The 24,357-nt window shown below is 34.5% G+C and overlaps 5 protein-coding genes across 5 annotated transcripts; 2 read left to right on the plus strand and 3 right to left on the minus strand.

Moving 5' to 3' along the window:
* Nucleotides 1-1,082: 1,082 nt before the first annotated feature.
* Nucleotides 1,083-2,867, minus strand: TRIADDRAFT_12520 (uncharacterized protein; the record flags this gene model as incomplete). The annotated part of the gene is made up of 1 exon (XM_002108874.1): nucleotides 1,083-2,867. A coding segment is annotated over one exon (1,785 nt), but the record flags the coding sequence as incomplete, so codon positions are not given.
* A 1,466-nt stretch (nucleotides 2,868-4,333) lies between these two features.
* On the minus strand, nucleotides 4,334-7,441 carry TRIADDRAFT_63540 (uncharacterized protein; the record flags this gene model as incomplete). The annotated part of the gene is made up of 10 exons (XM_002108875.1): nucleotides 4,334-4,424; nucleotides 4,705-4,847; nucleotides 4,933-4,998; nucleotides 5,659-5,781; nucleotides 5,945-6,031; nucleotides 6,098-6,172; nucleotides 6,751-6,834; nucleotides 6,945-7,020; nucleotides 7,193-7,259; nucleotides 7,381-7,441. The coding sequence occupies 10 exons, from the start codon at nucleotides 7,439-7,441 to the stop codon at nucleotides 4,334-4,336; spliced, it is 873 nt and encodes a 290-aa protein (XP_002108911.1).
* Nucleotides 7,442-13,076: 5,635 nt separating this feature from the next.
* Nucleotides 13,077-14,753, plus strand: TRIADDRAFT_52388 (uncharacterized protein; the record flags this gene model as incomplete). Its single annotated transcript, XM_002108141.1, has 5 exons — nucleotides 13,077-13,137; nucleotides 13,231-13,487; nucleotides 13,582-13,767; nucleotides 13,887-14,117; nucleotides 14,412-14,753. The coding sequence occupies 5 exons, from the start codon at nucleotides 13,077-13,079 to the stop codon at nucleotides 14,751-14,753; spliced, it is 1,077 nt and encodes a 358-aa protein (XP_002108177.1).
* A 2,150-nt stretch (nucleotides 14,754-16,903) lies between these two features.
* TRIADDRAFT_19938 (uncharacterized protein) lies at nucleotides 16,904-20,456 on the minus strand (the record flags this gene model as incomplete). The annotated part of the gene is made up of 10 exons (XM_002108876.1): nucleotides 16,904-17,106; nucleotides 17,337-17,422; nucleotides 17,542-17,662; nucleotides 17,749-17,794; nucleotides 17,881-17,961; nucleotides 18,117-18,223; nucleotides 18,339-18,450; nucleotides 18,664-18,752; nucleotides 18,877-18,962; nucleotides 20,344-20,456. Coding segments are annotated over 10 exons (1,044 nt in total), but the record flags the coding sequence as incomplete, so codon positions are not given.
* Nucleotides 20,457-21,823: 1,367 nt separating this feature from the next.
* Nucleotides 21,824-24,189, plus strand: TRIADDRAFT_19413 (uncharacterized protein; the record flags this gene model as incomplete). Its single annotated transcript, XM_002108142.1, has 5 exons — nucleotides 21,824-21,947; nucleotides 22,368-22,451; nucleotides 22,683-23,001; nucleotides 23,068-23,137; nucleotides 23,203-24,189. 5 exons carry the CDS (start codon nucleotides 21,824-21,826, stop codon nucleotides 24,187-24,189), a joined length of 1,584 nt encoding a protein of 527 aa, XP_002108178.1.
* Nucleotides 24,190-24,357: the final 168 nt, after the last annotated feature.

Raw genomic sequence — 24,357 nt, forward strand, 5'->3', positions numbered from 1 at the left:
TCCCCGGTCTGACTGTACTGTATGTATTATAATTATTAACAGTTGATTGCCAGATAAATGTATGCGATTCGTATTAACGCATATAAATCTGGTTAACTGGATTAAATGCATGAACAAAAAATATACGCAATACTCGTATTATACGACTAGTAATCGACTAGTAATTTTTTAGTGTATATGTACGTCTAGAGCAGTATAAATTGGTACTTTGAGGCGTTTTGCATCTTTCTGCCCAGTAGTAAAACGAAACGAAAATTCCAAGTCTTCTTTGTAATAATGATAGTTGTTACATAACACTGAAGGATGCTAAGGATATTTAGAGATGTCGAATATCGTATGTTTATTCAGATATCAGAGGCGAGATGAGGACAGTTAGTAAATTGACAGCCTGAGTATCAGCTAGATCAAGAAAGTATCCGATAGCAAGAAGAAAATCATGGATCATTTATGTCGTTACCTGTTTGTTATATAATCATACAGTATAAAGAGTACATTCATGTGTTAACAACTAAAGGAGTCCCATACCTCACGAGTCAACCTGGAGATAATTTTATGAATCGTGTTAATCTTTCAATAAATTTGAAAAAGCTAGATTATGTAAGATTTTATTGATATTTTGCACATAATGAAGAATTCGTTAAGCTGCATTTAAAATTTTGATGTACAAAGTTATCTTAAAAAGAAAGTCATAAACTATTAAATAGACGTATAAAAAATGTAGTAATACTATGTTAGATATACGAGTTTACAGAGTACAGTATACGTTAGTGACAACAACAATTATAATTATTGAAGAATAACAGAATATGTTGCAAATGAAGATTTAAGATTTATAGTTTTTCTTCTGATGCCAATATGACACTCATCAACATGCGTTATCGTACAAAAGATATCGCTTTTCTATTACTGTATTTTCGATTTTTACATGACGTCGCCATTTGATACTTAACTGCACACATCGTTGCAACAGTAGTAATTACATTCATATTTACATTTTCTTGAGGGCAGAATTTGCAAATTGCAAGCACACACAAAAGTGGCGTCCAATGATTTCAATCTTTGGAGTGAATAGCAGAAGCGACTGCTCTTTTAGCTTTGACTAGTGCAGCAAGTTCCTTATATCTTTTTAAACATTCTTTTTTCGTGCGCCCGGGTATAGCCGCAGCGATCCTGTCCCAACGTTCGGGAACTGACGAAGGATAGGTTTTCAAAGCCTTTTCCAATAGCTTTTGCTCATTAGCTGTCCATGGTTCTTCGACGTTATTTTTCTCATGGCTTACTGAGCTACTATCACTGTTTGCATCAACATCTTTAAATTGCGATTTACTAAATGAGGAAAAGGCATCTTCATTCGCTTTTTGCTTTCGAGTCTCAAATCCTTCATTTTGCATTGCTTTAACTTTAGCAATTACTTCTTTCGAAGTTCGATTAATATGGTCTGACCCGTGAACTTTTAAAAACGAAGCTATACAATCCCACCTATCTACCGTTCCAGGAGGAAAAACTTTAACAGCCTTGACTAGCAGTTGCTCTTCTTCATCATTCCAGGATCTGGAAGAACGGTTGCTACTATTCTCACCTTTAGTTGTTTGATCTTGACTGACTGGAAGCTCATCACGTAATTGGATCTCACGTAACTTTTTGAGTACTTCTTCGATATGATTTCGAAAAATTACACCAATGGTCTCAGCATTACCAGCAGACATATCGCTATTCAAAGATTTGAGTTGATCTAATGTTAAATTATTACATAAAGATTCTACTTCCTCCATTCCTTTTAGGCGTTCCTCGTCGCTATTAGCAAAATAGTTGTGTCGTTTGCATATCGTCCGAAGAGTTTTCCGCTCTTTCTTAAGCATTTTTTTTAATTCTTCTCGTTCTCGCTTAATTTTATCGGCCTTCTCTTTCTCCTCTTTTTGTAATATTTCATTTCTTTTTCGTTCTTCGTCTAGTTTCATCCGTCGAATCCTCTCATTTTCTTCTTGTAAAGCTCTCGCAGCTTCAATCTTTGCCTTTTTTAACGCGGCTTTTCTCTCTTTTTGTTCCTCCTTAAATTTCTTAATGCGTGGATCACAAGAATATGCATTATCAACCAACTGTCTAATTCTTCCGCTGTCTTCTTTTTTCTTCTTCTGTCTTGCTACTTTGTTCTGTTTCTCCATCCATCTGCGTTCTTCACGGTTCTCAGCTTTACTGAGATCTTCTTCATCCTGATAGGAAAATTCTCGCCAGGACTCGAAATTATACCAAAAGTTATAAAAAGTCTCAACGTCCTTGAAGCTTGTATTTTCGTCTCCAAGTGACGGAACCGGTTGAATGATAGAAAATCTTGCATTCGATTCAAAGCAGGGAGTAAAGGATTTAAAAAAATTTTCTTTAGAGTTCACACAAGGTGGTGGAATACTATCATCAAAGGTCGGATCAATGCTGTCATAAGCCTTCCTTTTCTGTGAATGACCTAGAATCTCATATGCTTTGGTTATACATGTAAATATTGCCTCTGTAATTTCAATATTATTACGTCCTACTTCCCTAGTAGATTTATCAGGATGATACTTTAATACCGTTTGCTTGTAACAGCGTTTAATTTGTTCTTCACTTGCACGGAATCGCAGAGATTTTAATCCCAATATAGAGTAATGATCTTGGGATTTCCACTCCCTTGGATCTAAACTAGCTAAGTAATCTTCGCTAATTTCATCTTCAATACATAGGCTAGTTGATTCCGCGCTACTTTCCTCCGCTGGAACTCTGTAAGGGTCTCCAATGGCATTATACGTTTGATTTTTATCTGATCCACGCCAATAACTTTCAAACCATTTACCAATAGGTTCTACTGATCTCAGAACTGGCCGAGAAGTTAACGAAATAACGACACTTTTGCAATCTAACAACGAATCTACCATCCTGAAGTGATCAGCTCTCTTGAGGTTCTCTGGCAAGATCAGGTACCTTGCAAAATGAAAGCATGGTATATACTAGCATAGTAAAAGTTTCTGCTGCAGTAAGGTACTGTACCGTACACCCAGTACTGCACTATACTGTACAGTATAGAGTAGAGAGCATTGCGCATTATACTCGCCTTGTGATACTTCGCATGCTGTACACTATAGTACATGACTATACTCGTCCTTTTACTTTACACATAATCGCTCTCGGTTATATTTATATAAGAAATAAATCATAATCATAATGTGAAATGTAATGCAAATACAGTGGTTGTAATTAAACCATCCAGATAGTTGTATATATAGTATTGTAAAATACAGGAATTTGACTGAAATTTAAACGCGTGCTTGATATCAAAATTTCTGAAACTACTGCATGCAATTCAGCATGCACACCTAGAGCCTAGAATAGATTCCGAGGTATTTATCGTAAACATGGTAATTATAATCGAATCATCCAGATAGTTGTATAGCATTGTAAAGTACAAGAATCTGACTGAAATTTAAACACATACTTGATGTCAAAATTTCTGTAACTACTGCATGCAATTCAGCATGCACACCTAGAGCCTAGAATAGATTCCGAGGTATTTATCGTAAACATGGTAATTATAATCGAATCATCCAGATAGTTGTATAGCATTGTAAAATACAAGAATCTGACTGAAATTTAAACGCATACTTGATGTCAAAATTTCCATAACTACTGCATGCAATTCAGCATGCACACCTAGAGCCTAGAATAGATTCCGCGGTATTTATCGTAAATATGGTAATTATAATCGAATCATCCAGATAATTGTATAGTAATTCAGCGTACACAACTGGAGCCTAGAATAGATTCCACGGTATTTATCGTAAACATGGTAAATAGGGTTTACTGTTAATAGAGTATTTAAGATTACACTCAATCGAACACAAAAGTACTTGCGTCAGGTTGCAACTCCACCGAGTACAGCATTAACTGTCAATTAGAATAACCATCTTAACAGCAGCATAATTATTAACCAATCCTTAAGAATTGATCATTCTATATTGATAGTAATATTTTCATGTTGATTCCATTTATCCATTGCTGCGTCATAATTACCGCAAAAAGACTGGTCATGTACACTGTATAATTGTCTACCTCTTCTACATCATATCTATATTCAGAATAAATTTCTTCCCACGTGGTATTGCTTGCAATTGACTTACATATGAAGATGAATACCAAGTGCAAAACAGCGAGAAAACGTTTCCATGTCATATGGTTACATACCAAGCATATTATTAACTACGAATCATGCATTTCATCATTTATTAACATTACGTCGAAATGTATTACGTGGCTTTTACATACTAACATTTTCAAATATATTATCTGAAATTCAAGACCCGTTTAATTAATGCCATCTTTGCATTTTCTGAACGCCCCAACTTAAAATGCATAAGATCTCACAGACGATCATAATTGACAAGTGTGGTATACTATACCTACATACGTTCAGTATATAGATAATTTAAAAACAAATTATTGTCATCGATCTACACAAGTATGGATACAATAACATTCTCGTTCTTATGTCATGCTAAGAGCAAATTATTATAAGCTACTAGCTGAAATAAGAATAAGCTGTTGAGAAAAAATAGACATACGAAATATTTCATTCGAATATTAAACTTTATTCTAAACCAGTTACATAAGTATCGATTTGTTAGAATGCAAATTACAGCATTTAGTACAGTATTAACTGTTCATTTGCCGTATACTTACTGCTTCGGCGATAATTCTCTTAATGATACTAATACAGAGGATATAATAGCAGCACAATCATGAGCTGCTGCTAACTGAAATTCTGCAAATTTTAATAATTCATCTTTGACATCTCGGGACCGTGCATGACTGAAGCGTTTCAACTGCATGTAAATCAAAGAATTTTGTTATATAGCAAAATATTAATAGAAATTTTGCTTGTAATTGTATAGTTATCAAAATATGCACCTCATTCTTTGCAGTTTCTGTGGTTTGTTCATAGGCATCCTTTGTTTCCTTTCGCTTCGCTTCCGCCTTGAAATACAGTATCAGAGTATTAATTTTACGATAAGGTATAACCTTTACAAGCGCAGCACAGTTTATAAGTATTAGTTTAAGTTCTGAATCTTACAACCAGGCTAGAAATCGACTACAGCAATCAGCTCAATATTTCAAACTCGCTTAATAACGCTACTTGAAACGCATATTTGCGCTTGTAAATTCTACCAGCTATACTAGTAATAATACTACTAAGTAATATCAAAATTAACTTTAAATAAAAGAACTGATCAAATTTGGTCTGGCATTCATGAAGTATGAAAAATATTCTGATAATCACATAGGATTTAATTTTAATTTAGATTTTATAATCTTAGATCGAAGATTGACATAGTTGAGTATCATATATGTCACTAATACCGTTGGACTATGTAATTACGAAAATTTTTCTTATCCTCAGTGTATGAATAAGTACAGTAATGGTTTGAATGGCCCAATCTTAGAGCATAAGCGTTAATAGTCTTGTACTTATACTAGCGGCAAGCAACTTAACAAGGAACTGAGTCTTAAGCATTTCATTTCGCTAGCGAGGCGCCTGCAATATTCATAAATGGCTATCATATAAATATTAGCAGTTTCAAGAAATGGTATAGTCTTGCATGAGCTGTTTCAACTGTAGCGACACTGCCGGCCTACCTTCCAATAAGTTACGTAATATTCCCGACTCACTGATTCCTGATATTTGGGCTTTGCTTTCTCATGGATTCTTAATGCAGAATCGTAATCAATCATTCTGATCGTTCTTCTGTATAGCATGTTCTGTTTAATTTACCATTACAACAATAAAAAATTTATAGCTAATAGGAATTGCAATGCAGTACGTACTAAATGTCACAAAATATTCAAAAGGAAGCCGTATTACATGTACATTCCTCCAGTAAATCTATTATTACAATTTATATAAGTTGCAAACTGTAGTTACTTTTGCTTCTTCACAATAGTCAGCGTAATAATTCAAAATTACTCCGAGATTCATTTCACTGCTGTGGCATCCCACATCGATTGCTTCCTGTATCGATAAAAGAGCGATTGAAGCTATTTCCTTACTATCAATTCAAAATTAACATACGTTTACCTTACAAAAATTTAAACATTCGCCGAAAGACTGGATTAATTTCCTGTATGTCAGAAAGTGCTCATTAAAAATAACCTGTAATCATTTTAGGAAATCATAACAGATCAAGAAAGCATAGCCAATTACGTACCATCCTGAGTTTTCATTTCCAACTAGTTTAGTTCCTGCACGAACCACCCTACTTGCTAAAGTTATCACAGCAACAGCTGTTTCTATATTACAAACTCCAGTTAGATAAATCACACATGCACGTCGCTTATTATTAATTTGTCTTTACGAAAAGAAACTCTTACTTCTCTGTGTTCGGATAAGCTGGGAAAATGACTGCATCAGAAATAAAAATGAACTAATTAAAATAAATGGAATTAACAGTGAATATAAAGTTCTCCAACATTACGATACTTGGTTGGCATTTTTCCAATAAATGCATGCATTATTTATAGCATTGCGATATTGACGAAAGTCAGGTTCTCTGTCCTAAACCAAATGAAACTCATCAGAAATTTAGAATGTACAGCCTTATTAATAATCAAAGGGTAAGGAGTAATAATAATACGAGAAACCTTCGGAAAGGTGCTTCTTTCGTCGCATATATACATTTATACAGTCATGCAACAATATAAACAATATTGCATATAGTAGTTGCTACTTACTTTATGGCTTTGATGCCGTAGATCAGTAATCAACTTTACCATATTACCAATAAACCGCTTTTTAAAGGGAAATCTTTCCGGTGTCTAACATGAATTCATATTTGGTGGATAAGTAATGATATTCCAAACTATACAAAACGTCAGGATAGTTATTGTATGACGTTCTCAGAACGTTAACTTATTCAATGTTGTACCTCTTGCTCAGTGAGAAAATATTCAACATGGCTGTCCTGCGCTAAATAAGGATGACAAGCTACCTTATTAAGAAATCTATAATATAACAATATTATCACTTTATCAGAAGGTTTATAATTGCTGTACAAAAAAACCAAGGCTTCTAACTTAAAATATGCCATCAAAGATCTAAAATGGAGAAAATATATTTCCCAAACACGAAAATATTATATTGTATGAATAAAAATTTATCAAGGCTAATACTAACAATTGTAACTTTCTACAATCTAAAGTCGTAGCTTCCGCTTCTCCTACATCAGTCCTTTGGCGAAGTCCTATAAGAATATGAAGCAATGTTTTCAGAACTTTATACGGCAATCAAGCTGAATGATTACATAATGCTAAATTATCATACAAGATAAAAATGTTTTTATGAGTTATCGCTGTGATAAATACCCGCCATTATCCTTCTTGCCTCTAATTCACTGTTGCCTACTTTATCTGGTACCGGGGGCATCTTGAAATTGCAATAGCAATGAATCGAAATTACACAGTGGTTCTAATACAAGCTATAACATTTTACCCTTTCATTTGATCAGGGCAGTTTGCTAGTAGTAATAATTCATAATAGTGTCCATAGAAATTACAGAGTATATTATACGTGTATCAATACTTACAATGATTCCACCTATATCATTCCCTGTGGATAAATGATGGTAAAGCCATTGGAAGTCTTTATACTGTCTAGTTACACAAGCTTCTATGCTATGATCGCTATTAGGTTCATTGCTATCAGATTTACTTGGCATTTTCTAATAATTCATTGAATCCAATGCAAAAAGCAAAATTGAGTAGCAAAATTGAGTATTTGGTCCGTAGATGCGAGTATCATAGTCGTCAGTGTAATTGAAATGTAATCTAAAAGGATGGCACACATAATTTACGTGTATATGTCATACATACGCGTATAATGAAAAAGTGAACGTAAACTTGATTTGTACACGGTTCAAGTAGATAAATGGACAAGATAGTACTTGATTTTTAATTCAATTTTATAGCACAGTACCAACTAATTTACGGTCGATAATTTTGCATGATATCAACACCAATCGAGGAATGGAGGAACTCGAAGGTATTAATAGTTTATATTTCGTCTTCTCGAAAAACGAATAGCTTTAACGAAACAATTTACCGTTATTTTACGCCGTTAATTTAGGCAAAAATAACGTTGCAAGTTGATAGTTACTGTACATTACTGTAACCAATTATCGATCAGTGCGACGCCACTACGTTGCTCCTTCGACTTTGAGTATAATATAAATGATACTACTGTATTTTAGGAGTCTAGATAGTAGAGCGAGAAGACTATTTTACAAGTACGAGCAGTACTCCTTCAAGATCGCATTAGAGGCATGTTTTTCTCGATCTGTGATTGTTATTGGATTCATTTATCAGGCACATTATCTAATGATAACTATAGATAGATTGCATTACTGTTATTTATTCACTAAATGCATCGATTTTGTATTCATTGATTCTTAATCAATTAGGAGAAATAACATAGCAAGCCAGCGACTACTATTGCTCTCTAATGACGATAGTACTTTAGCTAGTTACAGGGTTATCGTCTATCGCCACAGTGCACTACGACAATGATGATGATGTACGTCTCGAGCATACTGCATATTAAAATACATCCATGTTATGTAGGGAATATTCCCCTTGTAGGATTACGATACCATACTCACTATTGATTTAATACGATAGAAAATGTTGTCGCCATTGCGAGATACATCTTCACTTGGTATCGAGATGATCCACATTTTCCACTATTGGAAATTGACGGAAAGGCAGATTTTCAAAATGGTCAAAAATGCGGTATTGGCAATCCCGCGTCCTCTACAGTATGTAGCCAGCAGGCGGGCAGCAGCGTTTTCCCTACATGTTGCATATTGTACAGCACCGTAGTGCAGCAATGTTTTCATATGACGTAGAGACCTCAAAATATGGTCCAGTACTGTATGTATAGTTCCATGTATACTATAGTTGTCAACGTTTAGAAAGGCTGAAGAATGTATTTCTAGTAGTCGACTATTAAACCCAGCAATTTAGCCCTAACTTTTTTGCATCAAGTACTTTGTAAACTTCGTTTCAGCTGCTGATACATTTGGCATGTACTGACCTATCTAAAAAATAAAAGTTAAGAAATCGTCCAATCTCACGCGACGCAAATCAAATTTCTTGATTTTTTTTTTTAGATAGGTCAATACATGTCAAATGTATCAGTAGGACAGGTTAAACAAAGTATACAAAGTAATTGATGCAAAATGGTTAGGGCTACCTAGCATATCATGAACTAGCAAAACCCGTGGAATTTACTAATTACGAGTTTTGCTAGTAGTTTATTTTATTATTAATCGGATTTATGACTAGCAGACTACCCGTTCAAAGGAGAGGAATTAAACTTTAAAGCAAACACATGAATATGTTGACTAATTACTGAAACAGATAATTCAAACGAGCAACAAGATACCATCGGTACCTCCTTAGAAGCTTAGTACAGAACAAGTTTATAGATGTCAGAAATTGCCATTTGACACATCGTATCATTGATCTATTGTATACTAAGCTCATAGTGCGCTACCTGTGATATCTCGTTCCCTTTAATCATCTATTTGTTATCCTGGAATGAGTATTTATGGATATATATGTCATTTACTGTATACTGTACAGTATTGACATAATGTCATCGCGAGTTGGCTAGTGTACTCCACCACATATAAAAAGTGAAATTATGTCACGAAAGGGGATGTTTCATTGCTTTCGAATTTAAAGTGTAACTTTGATTTATGTTAATGGAATTGATCCAGTTCAGTTTATCTCCATAGATCTATGTGTTAGTACACTCCAGAATGTCTACAGTAGACATCTAGAGATCTCTGCGTATATGAATTTTTAGATCACAAACATCTGTGATATTCTTTTCTCCAATTGGACACCCGTTATAATTTACTGATTTTGCTATACATAAAGTGTATTGTGCGCTAATAGCCTCTGTCGTTTTGCATAGAACTCGTTTTACACCTGCCTGAAGCAGTCTTACTATCTCTTACAGGTGTATTATGGTTATAATTATTACGCAGAATAGTATACATTAAAATGTCGATGGGTACTATTCCATTTCAGTAAGTGCATTATGTATTAATGCATCTGTAGGACTGTTTCGGTGAAGTATACAACGAATTTAATGCAAAATTACAAAGCAGCGATGTTACTAACGCCATTCCAATATCTTATAGTGATATCATGGAAGGTGCTCCACAGTTTCAGCATGTAATCTGAGATATCAAGTGCATACTATATAATATTTAGGAAGGATCTTGTATTTTTTTTGCCCAAAATATTTTAAGTTAAATGTGCTTATGCCTATACTTGTGTTCTGTACATCTCGACGACTGCAGAGCAGGTGTGTATTAATATGCGAATATACGAATTTTTAGCTATTTTTCTCACATTGATTTTATGATGCAAACTATAGTTCTGGAAGAAAGAGGGGATAGACTAAAACTCCGAACTGTTCCGAATTTTAGTCGATCCCGAAAGAGGGAGAGACTGTCAACGACTTTGGTCGCTAGAAAATGTGCAGGCTGACTATTTCTGAACTCATTTCAAAGTATTCCGTACATATAAAACCGTACATTGTACTATTTATGGCTACGCCTTGAGGTAGCTACCAAGTTGCTTGCACAGTAAAATAGTCAGCTTCTACGTTTTTTCAATGAAAATCGTTGACAGTCGCTCTCTCTCTTTAGGGTTAGGGTTAGGGCTACTGTACTGTACTGTAGATCATTCATAAATGGGGATATAACGGTCAGTGATACTTTCATTATTTATGGACTTAAGAGCAAGTTTAACTTTCTAACTTTACCAGATTCAGATTTTTCAGAATCTCTCCATCAATCTAATATATCATTCTATTATAGCTTTACTGTATTTTTAAAGAAAAATATTTGCCCGAAAGTGACAAAATGTTATGAAACACCCTCAGTACAGTACAATGTACAGTACACTTTTCTACAGTATATTTGAGTATCAAGTACTGAAGATTACGAAGATTACTACAGTACTGTAGGCTATAGAATGTACTGTACACTGTACATTCGTATTCTATCTGTCTATGCTGCATACCGGGTCGGACAGACGGACTTATATGACCGGAAAATATGGAGAAATAAATTAGTTACTGTACTGTAGTATGGATCTTCCATGTCTGCGAAATCACTGGTACTAATTTAAATAGCGTCTATGATCTTATAGAACTATTTTGAAGCAGAACTTTGTAATAGACTAAAAGGTTCAATGTAATATTACTTAATTGAGAAAACATCAGTCAATTCAAAATCGACCGTCTTCATACTACAGTAAAGTAGTGCCATAACGAAGTATCTAGTCGATGAGACCGAAAATATCTGTCCATCCAAGAGTGATCAGTCAGTCCACGGTGGACTCCAAAGTCCAAAGCTCCAAACCACTTTCCAGTACAGTTAGTTCCACCTGTCGATGGTTTTATTTATTCAACAAGTGTGAACACTGGCACAATATGCATATGAGTCAAGTCTACTTTACTATCATCGTGAGTCTGATACAGCGTTGTACCAGCTATAGAGCAGCATATGCGTCGAGGTTCTCTTTTGTGTGCAAAGGAAAAGATGAACCAGTCATTAACGTAACTGTAAATTAATTCTAAAATTGTTCAATTAGAAGAATTTATAAGAATGAGAGATCACTTAACAAAGTAGCGCTTAGGTTAAGTAAGCTTCCATCCAGACAGCTAAGCTAAATGGAGAAACACAGTGTTAAGCAGTCTGCTGGAGCACTTTACCTAGAATCAGCTAGGATACTAAAGAGGATTGAAAAAAAATTGGGTTGCGCTAAGGGACTTATTTATGGCAGCAAATTTGGCGATAAGAGGAAATTATATGCTATCATTTATGAAGTACTTAAATGTAGGCATAAAATTATCGTAATAATTTAGTACATTTTAATTTATGGTTGCAAGAATGATATGGATTGGCTTAATATAGCTATAGTTGATGCAAAATCAATATAATGCATACAGTACGATTGACTGCAGTTTGGTTACAAAGTACTATACTGTAGCTAATTTTGCAGATCTGCTATAGCGTATTAGTTATATGTGAATGTAATTAATGCTAAGTATCATAATCAATTTATTAAGATAATTTTACACAACGTCACCTAATACTACCATGCTTAACGAATTCCAGATCGGGAAGTTATAAATGAAATTATCGTCCAATCTCGGTTGATGGCGTACGAAAAGGTATTATAATTCTATTTTATATTGTTGCTGCTAAGATGAGTAATAACGGAATAACTAAGCTACGTATTGTAGTTCTCTTAATTTTGACCAACATTACAACTATATATGCTACTGTGAAATGGAAATACAATAGGTATATTACATCTTGATTACAAGTGCTGTTTAGTTTTGGTATTATGATATTGCATATATCCGATACGACACAACTAATATTCATTCCATAATTAATTGGAAAAATCGAGCAAGGACTGTGATACCCTTCATGCTTTTACGCGTTGATCTCAATTTACTGTGTACAGTATACCAAACTGATTAGAATACGGTAGGATGCGGAACTTTAGTCTAGTGTAATACCTAAATTACGTTATACGTACAGTAGTATATATGTACAGTACAGTGTAAATTATGCTGTGCTGGTATTATAAACTAGTCCCAAAATATTGACAACTTCCATCAACGCAATCGAATCTAATTGCATCCAAGTTGAATACATCCGCATCAACTTGACCTTTAACTTTATGATACGCGATTAATTTTCTGGTTTTGCCCGAGTCAATTACAGCTGGAGAATGAAAGCTTCTAAAATTATTTGTATTCCGTAGTATGCTACGGCTGATAGAAGCTCATAACAAAATCTTCTTCACAAACAATTATACTCTTCGTTCTTTATCACCATTAGATAGAGTGGCACTTAGCACAAGTTCTAGTGTATGATTTATGTTTTGGACGCGGGATTAGATGCGGTGGAAAACTAAAATTTATAATTATCAGGCAACGAGATAGACTTCGCTCTGCGTTGGATCGTATCATGTCTTGTAGACAAGCTGTACGAAAGGAAGACCTTGCATCCTCAAGTTCGATCATGGCAAGTAATACCAATTTTTATTACTTGAAGCAAATTATAATAAGTAGACTTATGTGTGATATGTGATACATACAAAATTATTTTTATACTCTTTCAGGTGGAATTCCTCGATATGTACGCGTTAATACCTTAAAAATGACTAAAGTAAAAGCTATCGAGCGTTTTATCGCAAACGGATTTCAATATATTCCAAGTGATTTAGTATACAATGCTGGCACTGTTGACATTACAAAACTAAGGGAGAAGATATTTACATCAGATATACATATCGAAAATTTACTGGTTTTACCCCCTAAAAGTGATTTGCATGATAACGAGATGTATTTAAATGGAGAAGTTGTACTCCAGGACAAGGTAAACTGCGATTACATCTGATCTCCTTGTAAGTCTCGCTGAAAATGATCACAATGATTACTAACATCAAAGTGAATAAATCGTTATAACCTAGGCTAGTTGCATTCCCGCTTTTACTCTCAATCCACCTCCCCAATCATGTATTATTGATGCTTGTGCAGCACCAGGCAATAAGACTAGTCATCTGGCAAGTATAATAGGCAATGTGGGAAAAATATATGCTTTTGACATTAGTCCGAATAGGATCAAAACTATGCGAGAATTACTAGATAAAGCTGGGGTTACCTGTGTAGACCTCAAAAGACGAAATTTCTTAAATGTTGGTTCAACGATATTATCGAATAGTAAATAGCATGGTACTGCGTGTTTTTAATTTGCAAGTGTTACGGCTTCTTACAGGTTAACGTAATGGAATATGAAGACGTAGAGTACATTCTCCTAGACCCATCTTGTTCAGGCTCCGGGATTGTCGATAGAGGTGATATTAATGCCGAGAGTAAAAAACTTTGTAATGCAAATAAGAATCGACTTCAATCTTTGGCCGACTTTCAGCTAAAGGCCTTAAAGCAGGCACTATCCTTTCCTTCTGTTAAGAAGGTCGTGTATTCTACATGTTCTATGAACGTTGAGGTAAGGCAATTACTGCATTCGTATACAGTATGACGTATTGCAGATAATCTGAGAAAACATAGGAAATTTTTACAAATTTTAATTTCTTTATTTCAGCATGCTATGCATTACTAATTTATAATGTCAGTATCGATATAAATTTCAATTCCATAATATAATTTGTGGATAAACGTGTATTAGACTTACAAGCATTGTGTCCAATACCATACAAACCACAGTTTGCGTTAATGTCAGAAATGAACGGCTACATACGTGTAACTGCATACCAAGTAATTAGTGAATTTCTTTTATCAGGAAAATGAAGAAGTCGTCGAAGCAGCATTGAAAGTATTCGGTAATAAATACAAACTGATACCGGTACTAGAAGATTGGCCATATCGTGGGATGTCTGGTTACGCTCATTGGAAGTTCATGTTTAGATCATCCCCAAAAACATCCACTACGGGATTTTTTGTGGCTTTATTTTCAAGAATAACCGATCGGCAAACAAAATTAAATACTTTCTTTAAAAGGAAAGCTTCTTTTCATAGAAGCTTACTTGAAAACTACGATAGCAATACGAAACGAAAGCGAAAGAAGATCAAACGCTTCCTTCGCTTTAAGCGAAAAAACATATCTAGTGATAAGGAGGCATAATTTTAGACGATATTCTAAAATTTATTGAAACAGCAAACCACTAAAATTGAAAGTTAATACTTTTAGTGTTGTAGTAAATTACTACATGGTGATGAAACATTAAACCACATTAACCAATTGATTATTGGTACTTAAAAAATTACAAACTGGTGTTTACAACCCTTTCGTCTTTGGGTAATAATTTTTACTTAAATGATTGGGATTAATATATTCACTAACAGCATTAAAAGATTGAACTGTTAGAAATGCACACCGTAATCCGATTTCTACGGATACGTTTATGTCGTGTCCTTTCAGTATCGCTGCAATCATACCACCAGCAAAGCTAAGGAACAGAACAATGTATGTACAAATAAGTATCAAGCTTAAAGTGCTGCAGCAGTATACAGCAACAAATTTTTTAGAAACCTATCTCCGGAGCCGGTAACGTTTGCAATTGTAATTGGATCTTGAACCGAAGAAATCGCAGGGAAATGTGTGACGATTGGAGACAATCGTGTCGTGCTATCCGCAAGCGCTTTTTCTGTCACAGAAGAGTATTCAGCATTGTTTTGAATTAGTAGTACACCATCGGCACCAAGCGTAACAATAAGGTGCCATGGAAATTGCAGACAGCGCATACTTTCAGAGACATAGCTAATTTTGTCATCGATTGATGAAAGTTTCTCAGCACCTTCTTTGAACGGTTATGTAAAAGCTGACGTTACTTTTTACCATATCGTTTTTAATTCGCGAAATATTTCCTAGCAAAAACTTAATTAAGCTATTATAAATTGCTATAGTACTTACTTGGTAGTGTTTTAGTAGAGTCCTTATAATTATAATAATATTCACAAAGGCTCGTCAGCTCGGATAGGTTTGGTGATACATAGGTACATGTTCTCCAGTATTTCGACGTCAGAATTTTTGGAGCTTTGGATACCGTTGTAGGTTCAAACCATACTGTAAAATAAATTAGCTAAGTTGATGAGCTCCGAAATACTCAAATACGCTCGCTCATTACTTGCCTGGAATGCTGTGTTTAGTAGCTATGCTAAGTACGTAGTTTATAGCTTCCTCAGATATGTTACCATCCATGCAAATAATCGGAGCTGAAATTAGGTGATTTTCATATTTTTTAAGCTGCAATCAAGTTAAACAATTTGCAATTAAAAGAACAAGTCTACCCCTTGCAGTAAAATCATACTACTACGCGTATATACAGGACTAACTAGATCACAGGAGATTTCTTCATTAATGTTCATATCGCCCACTGCCAGTAAGACCTCTTCAGTTGTGTTGGATACAGCAGAATATGTGGAGGTACGATGCCCATTGCATAACGTTTCAATTCCAGTAACGTCCTGTAGCAATTGAGCGATACGATATAAAGACAATCTCGTAAGCAACAAAAACAAAGCACGAAATTACCATTCCGGCCTGCTTGCAATGATCGAGTAAAAGTTTTCCTTGCAAATCATTTCCAATAACAGAAATAAACAGTGGATCGCATCCTAGCCGCGTTAAGCATTCTGTGAATTATAAAATTATTTAAATAATATTATAAACAGTACACTGGCTATATTTCCGGGAAATCATAGCAATTCTTAATGCAATTATCAAAAATGCTGTAACCTGCTACATTGCGACCAACACCCCCATAGGACTGTCTTATTTTACCTTGGTGTGTATCCTCACTTTGCTGATTATTTCAAAATATCATTAGAACTATTGTTGATTGTGTAATAAAGTACTGCTGTACTTTAAATTCGATTGACTGTACATAGTGGAGTGGATAAGAAATAGTAAAAGATATGATTATAGCTCAAAATCACCTTATCATCAAAGTTTGCACAAGCAAAGTTATCAACAATTGAGGCACCAATGACGATCTGATAGAAATGTAGAAAACAATTATTGGTGTCTATTTTATTTCTATTGGGTACACTAATCTTGTGACGATGCAGAGTTCCTTTATAGAAATTTCTATATCGGATGTCAATTACTTCATAACACCGTGCACAACGACGTTCTACCGTTCGCTCTGAGTTAATAAACAAAATTTGTGCCTTACAGGCCTTGCGCAGCTGATATCAGTATTTCTATCTGTAATCCGGCAATTTTTACCGATAGGATAAGGCTAGGTAAGATAATAGTGAAACAGATATTAGCTAACTAATTTGACTCGAAATAATCCACCCAAAAGCACAGGATATAGATTTGTATATATACATTATACTGTAGTATATATATATTATATATTTATTTATATTAATTTTAGATTTGTTTACCTGCGATTTTTCCGATTGGAGAGAAGTATATTCACTAGCAATGTGACTTCCTACTTTCGCGTTATTCTTTATCAATTCAATATCTAAGCAGACCAAGAAATTATTATGCAGACTTCTTTTATGATTACACAACTTCTTTCTAAGTTTTAGTAATTATATATAATTATATAATAAAATCAACATATTAGTGATGTATTAATCCTCACAAGATCGCATAATTTTTACTAAAATACGTGCAAGTACAGTATGACAGAACCTACATTGTGAGTGAAATGCATGCAGAAATGAACAAAATACATAATTACGAACATACTGGCCTTCAATGATTCCCCTTTTGTCAACAGGTTTACGTTCTGAAGGATGTAGGGAGTTACAGATTTACCGGTAATGCCTTCTGATCTGATTAATAGTAATGGTACCATAAAATTTTTGTACTTTTATAATTATGCATATTTAGTAATATATGGTAATGAAAATAATCGGAGCACACATTAGCGGCAAAAATTCTCTATACTCACTTAGAATTTGCTAAAACAGTATGTATAGTACTATTAACCAACTCGCCCGATGCGGATGCATTCTTCGGAATAGGTACAGCTACGATCATACCACTACTTATACCTAATCTTTTACTGGCATCTAAATATTCAGAATTAATAGTTATGTATAGGTATGATTTTGAATAAATACTACATTTGGATATAAAACTGCTTAATATTACGAACCAAAAACCAGTGCTGCTTCCTTAGGCGACGAAACTGTATGAGGAGACTATATTAAATAAATTTCAAAACAAAAAATACGAATAAGAATACTTTCTAGAGAGTGGTGATATCCTAGTATACGTATACTCCAACTTTATAACCGCTTTCTGCAGTAAAAAATCCAGGAAAATTAGAGTCATTGCCCAACGTCATTACTGTAACCCCGTTCGTCTCCTACGTAAAATAATCTGATCTTAAGAATTTCACCTAGATATTTGTCATTGTGACTGCCAGACTGTATGGTACCGTACTCGTATGCCACAGCTTTAAATATTAATTAATAGCCGTTGGAGATTACTCATCAGTGACCACAGTAATTCTACACTTACTAGATATTCAAGAGTGAGTCCAATATCAAGAATAGATTTAACCCCAGCACAAACAACCATCACAGGGATTTTTCCTAATTCTAGAAGATCTGCACTAATATCCATACCTAGTAAATTGAAAAGGTTTACTCTCAAAACCCCATCCTTGCTTAGATGTAAAATACTGCTATACATTTTATAAGAGATAATACAATGAATCTAAAAATCAACATATGTTAATACTCAATTCTCCTCCACGGTGAACACCACCAATTCCGCCAGTAACGAAGACTTTAATACCAGCATAATGAGCTAATAACATTGTAGCTGAAACTGTGGTTCCACCAGATAGTTGCTACACATTAAATAAGTGTGAAGAGAAGGAACATTAGCCATAAACTAACAAACGACAGTATTAGAATAACCCCCAAAATACAATAGTGGTACGCTATCGCTAAACTAGGTCGTAGTAAGTGAACTTCAAAACTTTCGAATGTTATGTCATACTGTAATGCAATTGACCAAATCTAAATTTAGGCTAGTATAATGTATCAGATAAGGCTAAAACCTTAGCTGTTGCAATGGAAAGATCACGGCGAGCAATTTTGATAGTGTTAGACGATTTAGCTAAATGTTCAATTTCACCTTCAGTCAGCCCTAGTATGGATAAAGCAATAATTTCTTAAATGGTTTAGTCAATACATAAGGGGTATTCATCATTGATTGGAATAAACATTCTAGAATATAATTTATTGTGCACACTCAATGTTCTAGCAGTTACCTATTTTAATTCTACCATCAATAACTCCAATTGTAGCTGGTTGGACTTTATTATCTCGAATAATTTTCTCGACTTCTTTCGCTACTCTAAATTATTTGATTAATGAAAAGTTGAAATTCAGATAAATGATAACCATTCAAAGACATTTCAATTTTAAGCCTATATCATTACCAGATAAGGATCATACGATGACATTTATTGATGTTATATGCTAAAATATAACTTGAATAAGTTATAGTTGCAACCGAATAATCTCAATATACTGATACAGTGAAGAGTACATTGAAGGTCTTTAGCTTACACAGTTGAACTACTGTATAATAAAAGTAAATAAGAATAAGAACACACCCACGATCAGGAAAAAGTAGATCTACCTGTAGAATACTACGTTACCACTACAATATTACTCTACCTATTTTAGTATTTTTTGTTATGTGACTAATTATGCGAAGTAAGATCGTGATACTGTATTCTGATCATGTGTTAATTCGTGATATCATTGATGATTCACTGTGCTTTATACCAGTTTTACGTGTGCGGATTACGTCGAGGATATTCTCTTTACTCATATAATAAACTGTATTATAATATACCGTGATGTGTATGCCACTGCAATCTATGTGTCCGCAACGACACTTATAAAAGTATCCCTCGAGCTCGAGCTAACTCGTACTTAGGCTCACTCCACATAGAAATAAAGTGAGTCCTGCTTTGTTATTCTGCATATACAACGACATCCTTGTAATCTTATTAAAGATCAAGAGCTACAATAGCTGAGACTACCGCCTTTTCACTATAAGGTACTGTTATTTAACTTTATTAATGCCATAAATTAAGAGCAAATTGGAATTGATCCAGAGATTATATCTTACTTAAGGACTGGAATGATATACTTTACGATGTCTTCAACTTTTAACTACAATAAAAACTAAGGATATCTGATAGACACATAAGAAGTGGTATACATTGCTTCAGTATCTAGTCAAGTCAGCAAATCGGTAGGAGGATTTAGTTACTACTATTAATTCGGGATTGATGTATTAAAATAATAATCTAAAGATCTTTGATTTGTATCAGTCACCCTAACGACATGAATACGGCATATGAATAAAATTTTAAACTTGCATAAGAACTGTATAATAGAGATAAGAATATAATTAAATTGAGACCTAAAACTGTATATAAGATTAATTAAACGTTAGGTTGTTCTCCAAGTTGTTATCGATCAGGCCCTCACTCGTATTTATATCGCGTTAATCTACCATTTAATATTCATTTTGCTCTTAACATCCTACTGATTCCACTTATGTCAATCACCGGTAGCTTAAAGTTATAATTACAATATACAGTATATACATACTTGTATACATAAATATATATTATCGCTATTCTTGAGAACGTTTTCAGCCTTAAACAATTATGCTCAAGTATCGCGAGCTAATTAGCGAAACTTTTATACTAACTTACTGCAAATTCGTAGGATAAGGCATTCCATGTGTGATTATAGTTGATTCTAAAGCTACGACCGGATAATTGCCCTGCAGGGCTCGATTTATTTCTGGGTTAATATCTATTAACGTATTTCTGATCCCTACAAGCGGATATATATGTTAATTAATTAGTTAGTAAAATCTCGATACGAGGACAATAAATTGAATATAAGTCAGTTAACGACCCAAGTCCTGTAGACTTGACGAAATGTGATAATTCAAACGCGTGCAGTATGCGTATACTGACTGAGCTATACACTAGGCTTCTCTAACAGTAATATATATATAATCTACAGTATCAAGTCCATTGCTGTATTCACTAATAACTTGAGAAAACTGGTGATACACGAACTATCTAATTCATGATTTGATTGATTATGTAATTACATAACATACTGTATACTCGTCCATGTGTATTAATTATACCGTATGCTATACAGTGTACGTTATGATAAGAATTCATTGCATTTACTACTATAGCAGAGTTAAAAATGAATATCACCTCTAGGATCAATATTTCTATTTGTCTATTTCATGAAAGGGTGCACCCTTACAATACCAATATCCATCTGGATATCTGAGAGTGAAATATAGCACTAAACATTTTGCACGATGATGTAAATATCATTATACGTCGTGGTCTATTCTGCTAGAGAATCATGCTAAAAATATATATGTAACAGCATTTAATTACGTATATTATAATACGTCAGTTGGAGTTCGGAGTGATATATCACTCTGATGCAATTCACTAATGTGTACTAACCAGAATAGGTAGCTAATCCATTTCGGGTACCGAAAAATCGACTAATCATAGATGTACCAGTTACCCTAAATTTGCTGTTATTGCTTACTAACGTCCTCAGCATTTCGTCGTTCTTCTACGTTGCTATACTGTACGGAAGTGAGAACGCGAATCTACGATTAGATGCAGTAGATCAATCATAAACGAATTACTGTAGTCTCCAAGTAAAAGCCTGCCAAATATTATGCACTAGCAATCAACTTCACTAGTAACATAAAATGAATAAAATATAGCTGCTCCAAAAGTCCAGTACTGCTGCTAGGCTGATTCAGCCAGCATGCACAAAGTTGCAAAAGGTCAAGCTGCGGCACTTACAGTGGTTGTACCGTACGAGTGTCCACATATACTGTAGCACAGGACACTACACACTGTAAAATAGTGTAAAAGACCTGTAGTGGCCTACAATACAATGTACTGTAAGTGGATCCAGATTCCGCGCCAATACACAAACCTTGTAAATAAAGGCTAGATACATCAAAGAGGTAAAAAAAGCTTGCCAAAGCACAAGGCATCTATTAGACGAGAGATCCTGGCTAAAATCATTGAGATTTTAGTGATTTTGCAATCACGAAAGCGTCACATCGTATGCAAAAAGTCAGGGACAAGTGGTCAATTGGCTATCACTATCAACTGATGATTTAATTTCATGACCATGAAAATTTTATGTTGGAATGTAAATGGAATCCGAACCACGGCTTATGGCAAAGGTTCTATTAAAGATCTGTTGGAATTTTTGAATGCCGATATTTTATGCTTCCAAGAAACGAAACTATTGAGTAAGCTTTATGTACAATTATTGAAAGCTACTAGTTACTGTTTTAACTATTGCGCGATGTATCTTACATCGAAACCAAGTAATGTGGGCTTGCAAAATGATCGAAACTTGAGCTGTATGGCTGTATGCAACATTAGGTGTACAGAGCTTACAACTCGAAATCGTGCATTGCTAGTTACTCAATCAAGTTAGTGGACAATACAAGTAGAAGAGTATTCGGTCCATCAAGGTAGAGCGTGGGCTAATACTGTGATTGCGCGAAAATACTTTATAAGCGCAGAATTACATCTCTCGTACATGATTAAATTCGAATTACCTTGTCTTCATTTTCTCACTACGATACTACACTTGAATGATAAGACTAATTATAGTAATGATTTATATGGTACAAACTAGAACTTAACCATAAAATCTTTTCTAGGAGACCAGCTTGATGAAAGCATAGCATTTGTGGAAGGATACAATTCATACTTTTCTTTCAGTCGTGGCAAAGTCGCTTACTCAGGTTCTTGATACGAAATACATACATTTTTTAACTAACATACAAACAAGTACGGTATACACGTATGCGTAGTATATAGTCTTGTCTGTTTATGATATCTTAATCTACTACTCCCTAAGTTTTGAAATGAATAGTTCTATCTATAATGTAATAGTCTATAGTATATCTGCCCAATAATTTTAATCATTGCTTAGATTCATAAGTGTCTATCAATTCTTGTGGTATTTGATATAGGTGTTGCAACGTATTGCAAGACTGATTGTGCTCCAATTAGGGTAGAGGAAGGACTATCGAATGTGTGGGCTGCGAAAAACGCCGATAGGATTGGACATTATGGCAATATTTCAAAATTCAATAGCGAAGAATTATCATTACTGGATGCTGAAGGGAGAGCAATTTTAACAGAACATAAAACTGACTTTGGTCGCAACGTTGTTGTCATTAATGTATATTGTCCGAGAGCTGATCCCGAAAAGCCTGAACGGCTGAATTTTAAATTAAAATTCTACGAATTACTCCAAGAGCGAGCGGAAGCACTGCTGATAGCGGGAAAGTAAGGAATTTCTGTCAGTAGCGTACTTAAAGTACTTTGTCGGTAATGTGTTTTAACTTTTAATAGGCATGTTGTCATTGTTGGAGATGTAAACACTTCTCACAAACCTATCGATCATTGTGAACCGGATATTAAGGTTGGCAAAGTTGCGATAGATTTTCATAATTAAGGCGATTAATTTTGAAATATAATTCAATACAGGCGATGCAAAATAGTCCAAGTTGCCACTGGCTCGATAACCTTTTGATACCTCTCGATAGTGAGGGAAAAGTTGACAGTAGTATCTCAGCTGGAAAAAAGTTTATTGATAGTTTCAGATATTTCTATCCGCGTAGAAAAGAAGCGTTTACGTGTTGGTCAACTGTAACGAGCGCTCGTAAAACTAATTATGGCACCAGAATTGACTATATCATTGCAGATAAAGATTTAGTAGTTTCATACTTTGCTGAATCGCAAATTCAACCTGAAATTGAAGGATCTGATCACTGTCCAATATATGCTGATTTAAAATTTACGATTAATCCTTCTGATAAATTACCATGGCTCTGCACTAAATACATGTCTGAATTTAGTAAGAAACAGTCGAAACTTACTGAGTTTTTGAAATTAGGGAAAGAATCTACTGAAAGATCAGAGCCTACGAACACCACAAGAATTAACAAAATGAAAGATACTAATGTAACTGTAGATACCAAGGGATCCAATCAGAAGCGAGATTCAACCTGTCCTGTTAATATCGATGTTAAACGTTCTAAATCGTCTTCGAATAAATCATGCAATCTTTTAAATTATTTTTTTACTAAACCAAGTAACACGCACAAGTCAAACACATCAATAATTCAGCCTACTGTAGAAAAAGAGCCACTCGAAGCTATAAAAGATAAGAAAGATAATAACAACGATTCCCGTGAGCTTAATAATTCTCAGCAGAATAATAAAGAAAACAAGAAAGAGGACGAAGCTGCAATGGTCGCAAATGATAAATCAGAGACAACCAAGGCATGGAAATCGATATTAAGTGGACCTCCACCTATTCCCCTATGTTCAGGTCATAAAGTGCCGAGTGTGATGCGAACTGTCAAAAAGTCTGGCCCAAATCAAGGTCGAAGGTTTTACGTCTGTACATTACCCGAAGGACGTCGTGGTAACCCTAATGCAAGGTGTAATTTTTTCCAGTGGGCTAATTAAATCGGCACGACTTAAAAGAAGCTCTAAATTTCTATTTGATGTTTAGATACTGATATATCCTCACTGCTCTATTTGTTTGAAGTTACGCTGATTGATGTAACTGATAAAACAACGATTGTATAAATCTTAATGTAATTAATTTATCTCATAAAGTTTTTATCTTATACT

This window comes from Trichoplax adhaerens, genomic scaffold (genome assembly GCF_000150275.1).
Source record: "Trichoplax adhaerens TRIADscaffold_1 genomic scaffold, whole genome shotgun sequence".
NCBI lineage: Eukaryota > Metazoa > Placozoa > Uniplacotomia > Trichoplacea > Trichoplacidae > Trichoplax > Trichoplax adhaerens.